A 16192-nucleotide genomic window follows, 5' to 3' on the forward strand; every position below is an offset into this window, starting at 1 on the left:
GGTATGTTTTTCTATGCGCACTTAGTGTTTCTTTCTGAAGAAGCCAGCTTCTTATGAACTCACTTCATGGTATGGCAAGAAGTTTCCTAGTCAAAACCATTACTGTAGTTTCTCTTTCTGTAACTCTTTCGGTTGTTACTAAAAAGTCCTGCCACAATTTCTCTCCAGTATTCCAGACAACAAGGAATCTTGCTTACAGGTATTTATTCCATGGTTTAATTTACTTTCTATACAAATCTCCATGTCAGAGAACCATCACAGTTAAGGTGTTTGACTAGCACTGGAAATGCCCATGTTTTTGAGCAAGTCATTCTTTCAAGTCAAATAACATCAAAATATTGGGGGGGGGAGGGGGTGAATGCAAGAAAAGTGCCTACATAAGCCACTCTTTGCTTCTAGCTAGAAGGTGAAATGCAAACCTATTATCAGCAAATAAACTGATGGTTGCTAAAGTTCAGAATATTGCCATAGCACAATAGCTGATGCTTGGAGTTTATGAAGCCTTGTGTTCTGACCTAGGCTTCCCCAAAAGGTGCGAAGCAGATTCCTGGTCCCGACAAAACCCCTTTTATTAAACGAATGTGAATTCCTCTCATTGACATTCAGCCAAGGCCTGGAAAACAGTCTTTCAAAGGTGAATTTATGACCACAGACTTTATCTAGCTTGGAAAGCTGCCATGTAAATATTTTCCAAATGCAGTGCAAGGAAAGGCTTGGCACAGAGTCTCTGAGATTCACGGACAGATCTTCACACTACTGAAACAAATGAACGAACGAACGAATGAACAAACGAATGGTTTCCTACAAAAGCCCATTTCTCCTTTCGCTCCTCTTTTATTTCCTAGGGGAGGGGCCATTCATTGGCCACTTGTGGCTTTACTCTCAAATCGGCCCTGATTTCTTAGTTGTTCTTCAGTTATCAGCTGCCTTTGGAGTCGGAAATCAGTGGGGGAAGAAGAACAGCTGGAGTCTGTTCCCGAAGTGTGCAAGTGCAGAGCTGCCAGGAGAAGGAAATTGTTAAGGAGCAAGGGCCAACTCATGAATAAAGGCACAGGTGGACTGTCAATGGCCTCTCCCATAGGGAATAAAGAGGAGCGAAAGGGGAAGGAAGTTTGCAGGAGACAATTAGTTCGTTTAATTAGTGTGAAGATTTGTTCGTGACTCTCAGAGACTCCTTGCCAAGTATTGCCAAGTACTGCTACAGAGTGGCTCTTGGAAGATATCGGCCTGGCAGATCTCCAAGCCTGATGAGGTCTGTGATTATAAATTCACCCTTGAAAGACTGTTTGCTGGGACTTTGCTGGATGTGAATTGGAAGAATTCACATTAGCTTAATAAAAAGGGGTTTTGTCGGGACAAGGAGTCTGCTTTGTGATTTTGGGAAGCCTCGGTCAGAACGATCTTATTGAAATCAACAAAAGTGAGATGTATTTTTCTGTATACATTAAATCAGCGGTTCCCAACTTTTTGGGCACCAGGGACAAGTTCCGTGAAGAAAGGTTTTTCCAGAGCCCACAGGGGGGCATGGTTTTGCATGCTGCCGGCATCCCGCGGATGGGGCTTTGGTTGTTTGCACAGCCCAGTTACTGGTACGCTGCGGACCAGTGCTGGTCACCCCAGGAGTTGGGGATCCCTGCATTAAATTCTAGATATCTTCTTTATTCTAAGTGTAATAGATCAGCAGGCAGGATTTTCCTAGTAGAACATCAGACTCTGTAAAGAAGAAAAACACCATAGATTTACTTTTTTCCCTCTCTGAGTGTACATATATTTCTGCAGCCCGTCTTCACACCACTGGTTCCACAGAGACTCAACGAAAATGTCAGACTGTAAGGGGCCAAAAGAAAATCTGCATTGGAAAGCCAGGATGTCCCCGTATCCAGGATCAAAAGTTGAACGCACACAAGTACCCGATGATAAAGTGGACTGGTTGATCAACTGGAAGAACTACAGTCCTGTGGACTATACGGCACCGAGTGTTTTGTCGGGACCTAAGTGGGCAGACCCAGAGATTGGGTGAGTCATTCAATAGGATGAAAACAAACAGACTGGCTTAATTTTAAAAAAAAACACGTCCCATTGTATTTATTTAAATAAAAATAGCCAAAGTACTTATGAAAAAGACATAAAGGTAAAGGTTCCTTTTGCACATATGTGCTAGTTGTTCTCGACTCTAGGGGGCAGGGCTCATCTCCGTTTCAAAGCCAAAGAGCCAGCGCTGTCCGAAGGCGTCTCCGTGGTCATGTGGCCGGCATGACTAAATGCCGAAGGAGCATGGAACGCTGTTACCTTCCCACCAAAGGTGGCTCCTATTTTTCTACTTGCATTTTTTATGTGCTTTCGAACTGCTTGGTTGGCAGAAGCTGAGACAGGTAACAGGAGTTCACTCCGTTACAGGATGCTAGGGATTCTAACTGCTGAACTGCCAACCATTCTGATTGACAAGCTCAGTGTCTTAGCCACTGAGCCACCTATGAAAAATACATAGTGGGTAAATTATTCATGCTTCAGATCTTTGCACCAAATTGTAGGATATCTTCTACAGCCGTGATGGCGAACCTATAGCACACATGCCACAGGTGGCACGCGGAGCCATATCAGCGGGCACACGAGCCGTTGCCCTAGCTCTGCTCTAGGGTGCATGCGCGCGCTGGCCAGCTAATTTTTGGCTGGCCCACCCACGCTGCCCTTCCCTTCCCAGGAGTCTCCATGCAATGCCAGGTAAATGTAGGGATCGTGCGGAGGCTCTGGGAGGGCATTTTCAGCCTCTGAAACACGAAGCAAGCCTGTACGCACTCACAGTTTCGATGCACGGTGAACCGGTGGTAAAATTATGTGAAATCCATCTCTGGCCCGAACTCCCCAAATGCAATTGTGCGTGCCCCCCACATGCATGTGCCCCGCCCTCCCCACATATATGCGCTCCCCCATGTACCCCACCCTTCGTGCATGCGTGGCAGAGATCCGAAGACCACCTGGCTGGTGGGAGGTGCAGCATAGCTGAACCGTGACAACGGCTCGCGTGCCTTCAGAGAGGGCTCTGTGTGCCACCTCTGGCACTCATGCCATATTTGCCACTAATCACTACTGCAAGCCTGAAGTGTATTATGGAATGAAGAACTGATAAGGGTTTAAAATATAAGTCTAAATTTTCGAAGAGGAATGTAAACTTCAGCTGACAAAAAGCTTATTTGGGATTAGAGGTCTTTCAATAAATTCAAAATTGTGTTTTGAATTAACAGTGTTTACATAATTTTAATGAGATATTTTGTCTAATCTTTTCATTGTTTTTGTTTCTTTCTCTTCTGAAAAGAGCCAAAAGCTTTTCCCCAAAGTTCAACGAGAAGGATGGGCAAGTGGAAAGGAGAAGCCACGGTGACTTATATAACGTGGAAAATGGGAGGCCCAGGTACGCGGCAGTCTTTAGCTAAGTAGACACTTCAAATTAAGCAGTGGCTTAATAAGTAGAATTCATTGAATAAACTGGCTTCACAAACCACATATAAATCAAAATACCACTAAGGTATTCATCAATATGTAAAGTTACAAACAGTAAATCCACATTTTAATTTAACGTGATATATGAATGTAACCTTTATGCATGAAGATCTGTGGCCTGGCCTGAAATCAGTTTCTTTTTCTGTAGCTTAGAGAAATTGGGCCATCATGATGTGCCAGCATTGTTAATTTGTATTTTCACTGTGCTTTCTTTATCCTGGCTGGAGAATTCTGGGGTGGAAGTCCACACATCTTAAAATTGCCAAGTTTAAAAAACACTGAATTACAGCCAGACCTCTGTTATTTTCAGGAATCCTGTAGGCAGGACAGGATTGGTGGGACGAGGTCTGCTGGGGCGTTGGGGACCCAATCATGCTGCTGATCCTCTAATAACAAGGTAAAAAAAACAACATGATGCAGGCGATATATGTCCACCAAGGATGTTTCATTTCTCACCTTAATATGATTGATTGGGGTATTGTTGTAGGAGATGACCAGGCTGAGCCCGAGGGAGGGGTCAAATGCATCATCAGTCACGAGTCCTTGCGCATCCACCAGAGATCTAACTCCAGCCCACTTTGAATGCCTTCTTAATTCCGTCTCATTTCCCTTGACTATTAGTAGGTCAGATTTTTGTAGAGAACTGAAGCATGCAACAAATCTTTATACTCATTTGAACAACCTGAATCTCCCGATTTCCCTAGCGCTTGATAATTGTTTGCTTCTTGACTGTTCATCTAGTACTAAACTTGTCATCAATCTGCTCATCGTGGTCTTGATGGCTGGGGAGAAGGTGTTTTGGTGTTTTTGTTTCCTTTTGGGATATTTGATTGTCTCTTTTGAATGGTATGTAGGTGGCAGATTTTTCTGAGTGTCAGGCTTCCAGAAATTCCCTAGTGTTTTTGGACTTGGCTTGGTCTAGGATGCTTAGTTTCCCAGTTGAAACTATGGTTAAATCTATCCATGTGTGGTGAAATTAAGGAGATTCCATCATGTCTTCTGACTGCTAATTGGTGTTTGTAAATGCACTCGGCTAATTTTCTGTCTGTTTGTCCTACGTAATGGCTGTTGCATTCCTTACATTGTATGCTATAGATGTTGCCTGTTTTTTTCTTCTAGGGCTGCTGGGTCCGTTGATTTACTTAGAGATGTTTTTAAAGGTTTTAGTTGGTGTGTGTGCTGTGGTGTTGTAATAGTCTGTTGGTAGTTTCTGAGATGTTTTTGGTGTACAGCAGTTGTTCTGACCCCGCTCCGTACGGTGAGTCACGCCGATGCAAGGTTACTGTTAGCCAATTTATTCACAGTAATTACTCACAGACAAGACTTTGGGAGCAACCCAGACTCCCACAGATAAGAAATATACACAAGAGCTTCTCCAGCTTTAGTATAACGGTTGTGTCCTGCAAAAGGTCTCCTCTCAAAGTCTCTTCTTATATACTCTCTTGAGAGGAGCCTAATTACAACCACCTGGGCCCGATTATCTTCTATATTTCCTTAATTGCTGCCGGCATTATCCGCCCATCTCTGCCGGGCGTGCGGGATCAACTCCCTTTGCTCCTCCCCACTGCTCCAGAGCCTGACGTCAGGGACAAGCTCCCTTTGGCTTTCACCACTGCTCCATGCCTCAGGCACCTCCTGGTGGTCAACCAGCCTCTCTGGACCCTGCTCAGAGTCTGAACCCTGCCCAGGGTCCTCCACATTGTCCAGAGCCGACTCATAGGGTCCCTTGCTATTGGAGTCTATTAGCAGCTCCAACAGCTCCTGCTGGGCCACAACAAGCAGTTATCCTTTTTCACAGGTTGTGCTGGTTGTGCTATGTTGGGTTGCCATATTTTTCTGAGTATAAGATGCACCTTCCCCCCCCCCCCCAAAAGGGGAGAAAATCTGAGTGCGTCTTATACCACTGAATACAGCATTTTTGGCCTCCTGAAACTCCATCCACTTCACAAAAATGGACATGCAGAGGGTTTGGGAGGCCTGCAAAATGCTCCTGGGGGTTGGGGAGGGCAAAAATAAGCGGAAAATGGGTCATTTTTGCTCATTCCCCCCCCCCCCCCCACAGCTCCCAAGAGCATTCTACACACCTCCCAAAGCCTATGCATGCCTTGTTTTGGGAAAAGAAAAGAAAAACAGGCCCATTGTCACAAAAAACGTTTGCCAGCCCTGGAATAGTTGCTCCCCTCTATGAGGTGTCGATCTACTGCAGCCCCCTGCCAGCAAAAACAGAACGAAAATGGGCCACCTTGGCCACGCCCACCCCAGCCCCCTGAGGTCAAACACAACCCTGATGCGGCCCTCAATGAAATCGACTTTGACACTCCCGATCTAGAATTATTTGCAGTCTTAGAAGGAGCATATAAAACTACTGGACACACCAACATTGACAGGACAAGCCACTAGTAAATAAAATGAGAGCAAACTCTACTCCCTTACCAGCACTGATGATGTTATCTAGTTGGGTAATGAAGTGTCTGCAAAAAAACAACCACCACGCTCATCTGTTTAATCCTGAGCTACAAATATTCTATCTGTAAAAAAAAAAAAATCATGATTCCTTTGCCAACAGGGACATTTAGTTCTAGTTTAGAACTCAAATTTTATATGGTTGGTTTAAAGGTTGCACCTTTAATTTTGGGGAGAGACCCTTGAGGTTGGTGGGGCAAAAGTTGCCGCTTTCCAGCAACTCTCTGAGTCTTTGGCTAACTAATTTTGCTCTGACTGATGAGGTTGCTTGGATGAGCAACGAAATGTCTCACATTAACAAAGTTTGGTCCAGTTGCCATGATTCAATCTTTAGACACCTTTAGCATGATGGTTGAGTCTCCATTGACATCATAGCTGGTTTAAGTTTCCTGCCAGTTCAAATATAGACGTCTAGATTTGTACACATGCCAATTCCCAGCCATGGTGTAACGTTAAGGGAATGAACTTTGAACCATATATTTACTCTCCTCTGACCCCTTCAACTCTTCCTTTATTTACATGCTGTTTGTGCAACTTTATGCAATGAATTTGACCTTGTGGTGGATAAAACATTATGCCTACATGTGCTCCCTGGACCTATGTGCCATCTCTCTGTTGTAACATACTGCATTTCTTCTTGAATTTTGAGAATTTTAACGATCTTGGTATAACTTTCAGATGGAAGAGAGATAGCAGTGGGAATAAAACAGCTCATCCGATATCTGGTAAAAACATCTTACAGTTTATTGCTATCAAAAGAAAGGACTGTGGAGAATGGGCCATTCCAGGGGTGAGAACAAAAACAACGATTTCAGGAAAAAATATCTGCACGTCTGAAATATGTGTGTACAATATATGTTTGCGTATGCTCCAGTTTATATATTAGCTAAGCATGTGAAAGGCAATTTGCAAAATTGTTTGCAAAAAGACAATCCTCCTTGCGGTAATAATTTGTGAACAAGGCTGCAGGAGTTACATTTCTGTCCCGCTGTTGTAATGCCCTTAATGACATTTGTCAGAAACACATAAGCTCCCCTGTGAAATTGAAATTTGGAAGAGAGATATGCAATTTCTCAAAGCAAATAAACAGCTTCCCCTTCCATTCTGTTCACAGTGTAATAATCAGCCTGTAATTATAAATTTGTTATAAATAACAAATATATAAATCGCCGCCTTCTAGAAACCAATCAATGGTCCTGCAAGGGAAAATATATAACTACCGTATTTTTCAGAATATAAGACGTACAGGAGTATAAGACGCACCAAGATTTTGAAGAGATAAATTTTTAAAAAAAGTTTTTGCACTCTGCAGACCTCCCAAAAATGGCTCGTTTTTTGCAGAAATGGGCCCGGTTGTTTTTCCCCCAAAAAAGGGCATGAATAGCTTTTAGGAGGCTTGTAGAGTGCTCTTGGGGGGGGGGGGGCAAAAACGAGCAAAAAAATGGTCTGTTTTTTGTCAAAAAAGGGCACACATAGCCTTTATGAGGCTTATAGAGTGCTGCTGGGGGGGGGGGAAATTGAGCAAAAATCGGCCTGTTTTTCATTCATTTTTGCCCTCCCCAACCTCCTGGAGCGCTCTGGAAGTCTCCTAAAAGCTATGCACGGCCATTTTGGTGAAGAGGGCGGGGTTTTGGGAGGCAAAAAATTCTGCATTCAGTGTATAAAACACACTCCGATTTTCATTCCAAAAATACAGTAATCAAAGTATTTCCTGAACACAGGGATCCAAGAGGACCAATAAAGTCTTCAAAATGACACATCATGTACAGAATCGAGTACGGCCCCTCACATTTTGTAAACATTTTAAGTATAAATCTTCATGTAGAGCAACAATTCGTTTTTTCAGATCCTCAGAGAGTTCATTACTATGAGGTGCCATGTTGAAGTTCCAGTGACCAGTATGAGAGAGTGAGAACGATAACACCAAATTAACTAACTAACGAGTCACATGACACCAGGGAGGGACAATGGCTATTTGGGCCCCATTTGGACATTATCACTTAGGGGTGTACTCACTTTTGTTGCCAGGGGTTTAGACATTAATGTGTTATTTTGAGGGGACATCACATTTACACTGTTATACGGTTCCACCACAAAACCGCGCTTGACTAAACCGCGCCCGACTAAACCGTGTCGCTGACGTCATCAACAGGGTGACAACAGCGCGGAGACAGAAGCACGCTGTAAACCCTAAACCTAAAATTAACCCCTAAACCTAAACCTAACCCCCCTAAACCTAATCCTAAACCTAACCCTAAACCTAACCCTTAACCTAACCCTAACCCTAATCCTAAACCTAACCCTTAACCTAACCCTAAACCTAATCCTAACCCTTAACCTAACCCTAAACCTAACCCTAACCCTTAACCTAACCCTAACCCTAACCCTTAACCTAACCATAAACCTAACCCTAACCCTAAACCTAACCCTAAACCTAACCCTAAACCTAACCCTAAACCTAACCCTTACCTTAAGTTGAATCGGCTTGCTTTCAAAGCGCTATTTAAAGCACCCTTCTTTCTCCGCGCTGGCTGTTGTCGCCCTGTTGATGACGTCAGCGACGCGGTTTAATCAGGCACGGTTTAGTCGAGCGCGGTTTTGACGGGTCACGCTGTTATACAACTGTATACCCACTACTTTACATTGTAGTCAAGTGTCATTTCTTCAGTGTAGTCACATGAAAAGATATACTTAAATATTTACAAAATGTGAGCGGGTGTATTCACTTCTGTGAGATACTGTATGTCATGTCGACGTTGTGCAAGTCATGCTAATTGCCTACCTATCACATTAGCAGCTGGTGTTCAGTCTACGATCTTACAATACCTACAGCATCACCCCAACCATCCTTCCCAATAGCTATTATCGATTATGTGCCAGAACATTATATGACAGGTTATAATCTTCCTTTAGGGAATGGTAGACCCAGGAGAGAGGTTATCTGCTGCTCTAAAGCGAGAATTTAGTGAAGAGGCCTTGAACTCTTTGCAGAAAACTACGGCGGAGAAAGAAGAGATGGAGGAACACCTGAATAGGCTCTTCAGTCAGGATCACTTTGTGGTAAGTGACCTTTCTTGTGTTTTTAAGCTCTTTAAATATTACCGTATTTTTCGGAGTATAAGACACACTCCCCCCCTAAAAGAGGGTGAAAATTTGGGTGGGTCTTATACACCGAAGGTAGCCCCAACTACCCAACCACTGGCCCCCACCCTTTGGCCTCTGCCTCCCAGCAATTCACCTCCTTGCAGCAAATGTGGAAAATGGGGCTTGTGGCGGCGGCAATAGGCTATGGCAATCCCTGCAGCCTGAAACAGCTGATCATTGGGAGGCCTGTGCTGAAACTGAAACTGAAATGGGCTGTTAGCTGTTTGCTGCAAGGAGGCAAATTGCTGGGAGGCAGAGGTAGATTTTTTCCCCTTGTGCTAATCAGGCTAAACTGAAATAGGCTCTTTCCTGCAAGGAGCTAAGTCAATAACTATAAATGCCTATAGAATGTTCAACTTATTAGACTTATTTTTTAAAGACTGCTTTATTATTGTTCTAGACAACTTAACAAAATGAAGCTTTTTAAAATAAATGCTGGATCTAAAGAGGCCCAGTGCTATTGTATCTTCTTTTAAATAGCAGAGAATAACGTATACTTCCAGAAAGCCACATCAATTTTAACATTATCGGTACAAGTATAGTCTGAAATGTAATACCACAAACAGTGTATATCATCTGTATTGTTTGCTGTTTGCTGCAAGGAGGCAAATTGCTGGGAGACAGAAGCAGATTCCCCCCCCCTTTGTTTTCCTCCCCAAAACTTAGGTGCGTCTTATACTTCAGAGTGTCTTATACTCTAAAAAATATGGTAAATGGAAAGATTGCTGAGACTCTTCAAGTAAATTGGAACATTATTAATTTCTCCACTTATAAACCCTGAATAGTAGGTAAAATGACAACATTTAGCTCACTTAACACAACAGATTTAGATAGTTAAATTGGCTTGAAATTGGATGCTCTGTTTTACAGTGGTTTTTATTCCCATCCGTGATGTTATGAAGGAGAACCTGGCATGGCTGTTTCCCACTCCCCCCAGTTACTTAACATCTAACATGAAGTTTTGGGCACAGGATCATTTAATGGTTTAACATATAAAGCTATTATGAATAGGCAGCAGGTTATCTGCACTTCATTGGAATCAGCCCAAGTCCAACTGCTTTGATGTTACCAGAAGAAACTGGCTGTTGTCCATTTTCACATTAGATCAGCCAACCTTGGAAGCCACATCTTGTTTTAATAGGCCCTGTTTGCCTTCCACAGGGAGTTCATTGGGCTCCAATATTAACCACCTTCTGGAAACAGCTGTATGGGAGCTGATGCCAGATGCTGTCTATATCGTACTTTTTTCCCCAATAGAGATAATTATATTGTTATTCTTATTTGTGCCTAGATTATGTGGGTGGTGGGATATAAATCTGATTAATAAACAAATATGTCAGTAAATAAAATATAACACCTTGTCCTAAAGATCCTGTATTTTGCTTTTTTAATTTATTTTTTTAGGCTTATAAAGGGTATGTGGATGATCCTCGTAATACTGACAATGCTTGGATGGAAACAGAAGCAGTGAACTATCATGATGAATCTGGTGAGAAGCCGGGCCTGTGGAATAAAACCTTTGATTGTAATTCAGCAGTGTTCATTATAATATCACACAGTGTCATTGTACTGACAGTTCTATTTTTCTATTAATGGTAGACAGTCTTTTGATGTCATGTTTTATATTAGATTGGGACACCAGAATTCTCAGTCCAGTTCTGCTTCAAGTTAAGACTTTCTTCCCTCTAGATCTGTATTGGCCATATTGATACAGGTCGTCCTCAACTTACAGACAACATTGAGTCCAAAATTTCCATTGCTAAGTGAGACAGTGTCTTTGGTGAGTCTAGGACAACTCACCGTGGCCAACTTGAAGAAATGGTGGAACAGAATCATTAAAGAAAGAGTGCCAAAGGAGGGACAAAATGTAACATGAATAACAAAAATTAAAATACTTTTATAATTATTTTAAGTAATTACATTGAATTGTTGGATTGTCCCACAATGAATTGGCCGTGGCGAGTTGTCCCATTCTGGATTTTTGCCCCATTTTATGACCTTCCTTGTCGCAGTTGTTATTCACTTAACAACTACAGTTTCTAAGTTAGCAATATGGTTGTTAAACGAATCTGGCTTTCCCATCAATTTTGCTTGTCAGAAGATCGGAAAAGGGGATCACATGATTCTGGGACGCTTGCCGACACCAACATCAATGCACTCCACTTGGCAAGCATCTGAATTGTGATCACACAGCCATGGGGACGTTGCAACAGTCGTAAATGTGAAAAACAGTCACAAGTCACTTTTGTCAATGCTGTTGTAACTTCAGATGGTCACTAAACAAGTAGCTGTAAGTAGCACCTATCCTGTATTTTAGATAGGACCCTAATCCAGGTTAGGATGTCAGAGATTGATATGCTCTACTACAGGGCTATGGCTCTTCCCACTGAGTCTGACTTTTAGGAATAATTGACAGGCAATCCATCATTTAAAAAATTCCTACTAGCTCTAAGGCAGAGGTGGGGAACTATGGCCCCTTTATGACTTGTGGACTTCAACTCCCAGAATTCCTGAGCCAGCATCCCCACCCCCACTCTCTTATGATTTCAGTCATAACAGAAAATTCAATGATAACAACAGCACTTAGACTTATATACCGCTTTACACTGCTTTACAGTCCTCTCTAAGCAGTTTACAGAGTCAGATTATTGCCCCCAACAATCTGGGCCCTCATTTTACCCACCTCAGAAGGATGGAAGGCTGAGTCAACCTTGAGCCTGGTGGGATTTGAACTGCCAAATTGCAGGCAGCCTGCAGTCAGCAGAAGTAGCCTGCAGTACTGCATTCTAACCATTGAGCCACCATGGCTCATGCTTTGCTTCCATGCTTTTTGGTAGAGGCTGGTAGAGATTGGAAGGAGAAGGAAATGAAATGCCAGCCCATTTTGTAGAATAGAAAGAAATCAGATGAATTCCATAATATCTCTCTTTGTATTAATAGGAGAAGCCATGAAGAATTTACACCTGGAAGCAGGAGATGACGCTGGGAAAGTGAAATGGGTGGATATTAGTGAAAAACTTACACTGTATGCCAGCCACTCTAACTTTGTCCGACTTGTAGCAGAGAAAAGAGGAGCTCACTGGAAGGAAGACTGACTTTTGTTGACATGATAGGACTAACATCAAACCATAAATTAAATCCTATCATTTCAGATGGTAATGTAGCAGGAGAATGGGAAGAAAATGCTTTTTAGGACATTGTTGGCGCATGAATTAATGAGCCAAGGTGGCGCAGTGGTTAAATGCAGCACTGCAGGCTACTTCAGCCGACTGCAGTTCTGCAGTTCGGCTGTTCAAATCTCACCGGCTCAGGGTTGACTCAGCCTTCCATCCTTCCGAGGTGGGTAAAATGAGGACCCGGATTGTTGTTGGGGGCAATATGCTGACTCTGTAAACCGCTTAGAGAGGGCTGAAAGCCCTATGAAGCGGTATATAAGTCTAACTGCTATTGCTATTGCTATTGCTATGAATTAAAGATGCAAGATTTCACACATTTTCTGACATTCTTCGGTTGAAATCATTGGAACTTAAAAATGTTTAGTGTTGGCTACATTGTGCCTTTTTAATCACGTAATTCTACTAAGTATTGGATTTATCTGTTGTATACCTGTTTTGTACACAAAATAAATGACTAATATTGAGGTTTTTGTGGTCCACCAGTAATATTGTTGAAAGATACAGCTGCCAAAAATCTCTGTAGTTGTCAGCTCATTGAACAGCTTAAATGTGTGTCTTTTGAGAATAAAAACATCTCTCTAAGTTACTGACTTGACTTTATGTTGCAGTTACGCTTTTGTGAGCTGTTATGCAATGATGCAATGAACAGGAGCAGTAAAAATATGCAAACTAAAAACTAGAACATTTGTTTTTGCTTCAGAGAGAATAAATGATGCTCATTTCAGTTCCACAAACAAAAATATATTACACTGTTTGTATTATTTACTTAAGCGTTTTTTTTTATTAGAAAGGTAATGCATTTGTGCAATAAACCCAACAATTGGCAAATCAAAGCTTATGGTTTCTTTTTAAAAAAACTCCATACGTTTAAGATTAAGAAAGAGAATTCAGTACTTTGCCAAAGTTATCATTGCCTTATATTAGATGGTTTTACATATCATTCAGAACATAACTTCACAATAGAAACGCACACTGTTATCAATGAAATGAAGATTCTTAATATTTAGAGTAAATACAACATTTAGAATGCATTAAAGCTGTGGTTTGGCAACTGTAGCAAGAAATTAGAAATAGGTAAGTCGTCTTGGATGATCTCTCACATTTTCATTGTCACCTTTAGAAATAAAAAAAAGATTTTATTGTTGAACAACTGTTGAGTTTTGTAATGCCGCAACTAGGTAGCAAACTTTTTGTGCACAGTTCCAAATTACAGGTATAGTTTCCCCTATGACACATGATATATATAATATGTACAACAAATAAGCAATTCTGGAATACTTTTACTTGTAATCTAGCCTTCCGTCACCTGGTGTTTTTCAGATGGATTGGACTTTGAATTCCAGAATTGAGTAATGGATTATGAGAACTGAATGCTCAGACATTTAGGTATAACTTGACTGCAGTTGAAAAAAGGCAATGGGATGAAGGTGAAGAAGCAGGGTGGGTTACATGCCTAGCCATTATATAGCTGGAGTACTACTCAATGTGGAGCATGCACAAGATATTAGGTTCAATTTCTGGCATCTACAATTAAGAGTTGGATAAAATTTCTGGGGCTACTCATAAGGTATCTTTATATTGCATATTTTCTTGCAGTGAAGTACTGTATTCAAGCAAATTCTTGAGATTTAATGCTATATACTTTGATTGCCTTCACAAAGAACAGTGATAATAGATAGATGATAGATAGATGATAGATAGATAGATAGATAGATAGATAGATGATAGATAGATAGAAATGGATTAGATTAAGAGACAGAGATAGATGATAGATAGATAGATAGATGATAGATAGATAGATAGATAGATAGATAGATAGATAGATAGATAGATAGATACATACATACATACATACATACATACATACATACATAGATTCATAAAAATGACACCTCCAATTGTAAGTTTGGTGTCAAATCTTGTGGACAACAAACATTTAATAGAATAATCAAAGAATATAATAGAATACCAAAAAGTACTTGATACATACCAAGAGCATCTATAAGGATTCTATTTCTGTTGGGAAAAAAAGTATTTTTTAAATTTCTCATAGGAATGATCAACATATAGACTAGCTTTCACTGTCTTAAATAGATGCTCTTTGTCTCAGGTAAAACAACATCCTATCTTTATGTACCACAATCCTTACTAATAACCTCTGTCTGTTTTGAAAACTGAAACCACAGCTCCCTGTTTGAGATGGTAGGCAGGTGGGGGTGGGGTGCTGGGAGAGCTTCACCTGGATGCTACGGTCATAGCTGATGAGGTCCAGGAAGATCTTCCAAGCGATTAGCTTTCCCCAAGCCGGGATGCTCTGTGGCACAGTTAGGGTTTCTCATCCAAGCCATTTGGGAAGACACCTGGTTGGAGAAGGCCGGTTTGCATTTTGCATTTATGGAAAGTTGCTATGGAAGTGCTATTAAGCAAGTGCTTGGGTTGCATGCCCTAATAGTCTACAGGTTTTAACCCTCTCCTGTCTGAGACTTTAGAAATTAAGCTGTGAGTGGTTTTATTATTACAACATTCAACAAGTGCCATAAGAACTAAAAGGATGCTTACAAAATTGGGGCATTGCCCCCATTTTCATTTCCCAGTCCCCCCTCCCTCCCCCAAAGAATGACCCTCCTGATCTCAGAGCATTGGTAAGGAAAACCAAGCACCAATCATTGCTCCTAGGTCAAGAGTGTACACATTGCCATTAAGTCAGAACTAATACTAAAATTCTCTGGCTTCATATTTTCAGAGGAATACGTTGCTAGCTTCTAACCCCACCCTATATTTTTAGTACAAGTTGTACTAAAGTTATTGCCTTCAATAGTTGTGAGTGCTCCTTTACTGGAGGCTTTCAAAAAGACACTGCACAACCAGTGGAACAACTTCCTCCAGAGGTTGTGAAAGTCTCCAACACTGGAAGTTTTAAAGAAGAGATTGGACAACCATTTGTCTGAAATGGTATAGCGTTTCCTGCCTGAGCAGGGGGCTGGACTAGAAGGCCTCCAAGGTCCCTTCCAAATCTAGTATTATTCTGTGTCTGGCCATGGTCTAGAAAAGTCTCAGTTGTTGGTACAAGGGCAAAATTATTGGCCTTCCAGACATCACTTTTCCTGCATACAAATTTCCACTGAAAATGGTAATGCTGGGAAGATATCATCATTCTGCTACCAGAACTATTTATTCATTCAGCCAGTGTTCAAGGTTACAACAGCACTGAAAAAGTGATTTATGACTGGTCCTTGCACATATGACCGTCACAACATCCCTACGGTCATATGATTAAAATTTGGCTGCTTGGCAACTAGCATGTGTTTATGACGGCTGAAATATCCGGGAGGCATGTGATCACCATTTGAAGTCGGTTTCCAAGTACAGTCAATGGGCAAAGCTGAATCCAGATAACAACCATGCAATTCACTTAACAACAGCAGTAGGTGCTAAATAGCAATGGTAAAAAAAAAAAAGTACTAAAATTGGGCAGAACTCACTTAGCTCTCTAGGCAACTGACCCAACTGTGGGCATAAGTAGAGGACTACCTCTACCATAAAGCTGCATGGGAAGCACTTGCTTCAGTAGGTGAAGTAGGAGATGGGATGGAATGATTATATGGTGAGGAATCTGCCTTTCTAGCACTGTTTAAGCTGGATGAGGACAAGAAAGTGAGTTTTATGTATATAAAACAACATAAACTACTTACCCCTAGGAGAGGTTGGAAGCCCTAGGAACAAAATAAATATTAGATTATTACAGCAAGTCTTTAATAGTAAGCTAATTAATATGGTTGATCTGCATTCCACTCCCTTACAAAACTGACAAATATGCACTACTGGGAGTGTCTGTTCTCAGCAACTATGCACCTTGCATTTTCCTCTTGTGAAAGTCCCTCCTAATTAAATACTTTCCTCATGATATCACT

At 41.5% G+C, this 16192-nt stretch overlaps 1 protein-coding gene across 4 annotated transcripts in view; it reads left to right on the forward strand.

Moving 5' to 3' along the window:
- The window catches only part of NUDT9 (nudix hydrolase 9), a 15587-nt gene extending 3263 nt beyond the window's left edge, over positions 1-12324 (forward strand). The window contains exons 2-9 of one of the 4 annotated variants that reach the window (XM_087724085.1): positions 1-199; positions 1780-2016; positions 3314-3409; positions 3809-3895; positions 6640-6751; positions 8875-9021; positions 10510-10594; positions 12046-12324. The exon at positions 1-199 is cut by the window's left edge and continues 51 nt beyond it. In XM_087724085.1, the coding sequence (XP_087580211.1) occupies positions 54-199; positions 1780-2016; positions 3314-3409; positions 3809-3895; positions 6640-6751; positions 8875-9021; positions 10510-10594; positions 12046-12200 (1065 nt within the window). In that variant the 5' untranslated portion in view covers positions 1-53 and the 3' untranslated portion in view covers positions 12201-12324. Of the gene's footprint in view, positions 200-1145; positions 1253-1779; positions 2017-3313; positions 3410-3808; positions 3896-6639; positions 6752-8874; positions 9022-10509; positions 10595-12045 lie in introns of those variants that run through there. The other 3 variants (XM_087724087.1, XM_087724088.1, XM_087724086.1) reach the window with 3 other exon arrangements.
- Positions 12325-16192: the final 3868 nt, after the last annotated feature.

Source organism: Thamnophis sirtalis, unplaced genomic scaffold, assembly GCF_051295495.1.
Source record: "Thamnophis sirtalis isolate CommonGarterSnake01/CBP01778 unplaced genomic scaffold, rThaSir2_p1.2 scaffold_10, whole genome shotgun sequence".
Taxonomy (NCBI): Eukaryota; Metazoa; Chordata; class Lepidosauria; order Squamata; family Natricidae; genus Thamnophis; species Thamnophis sirtalis.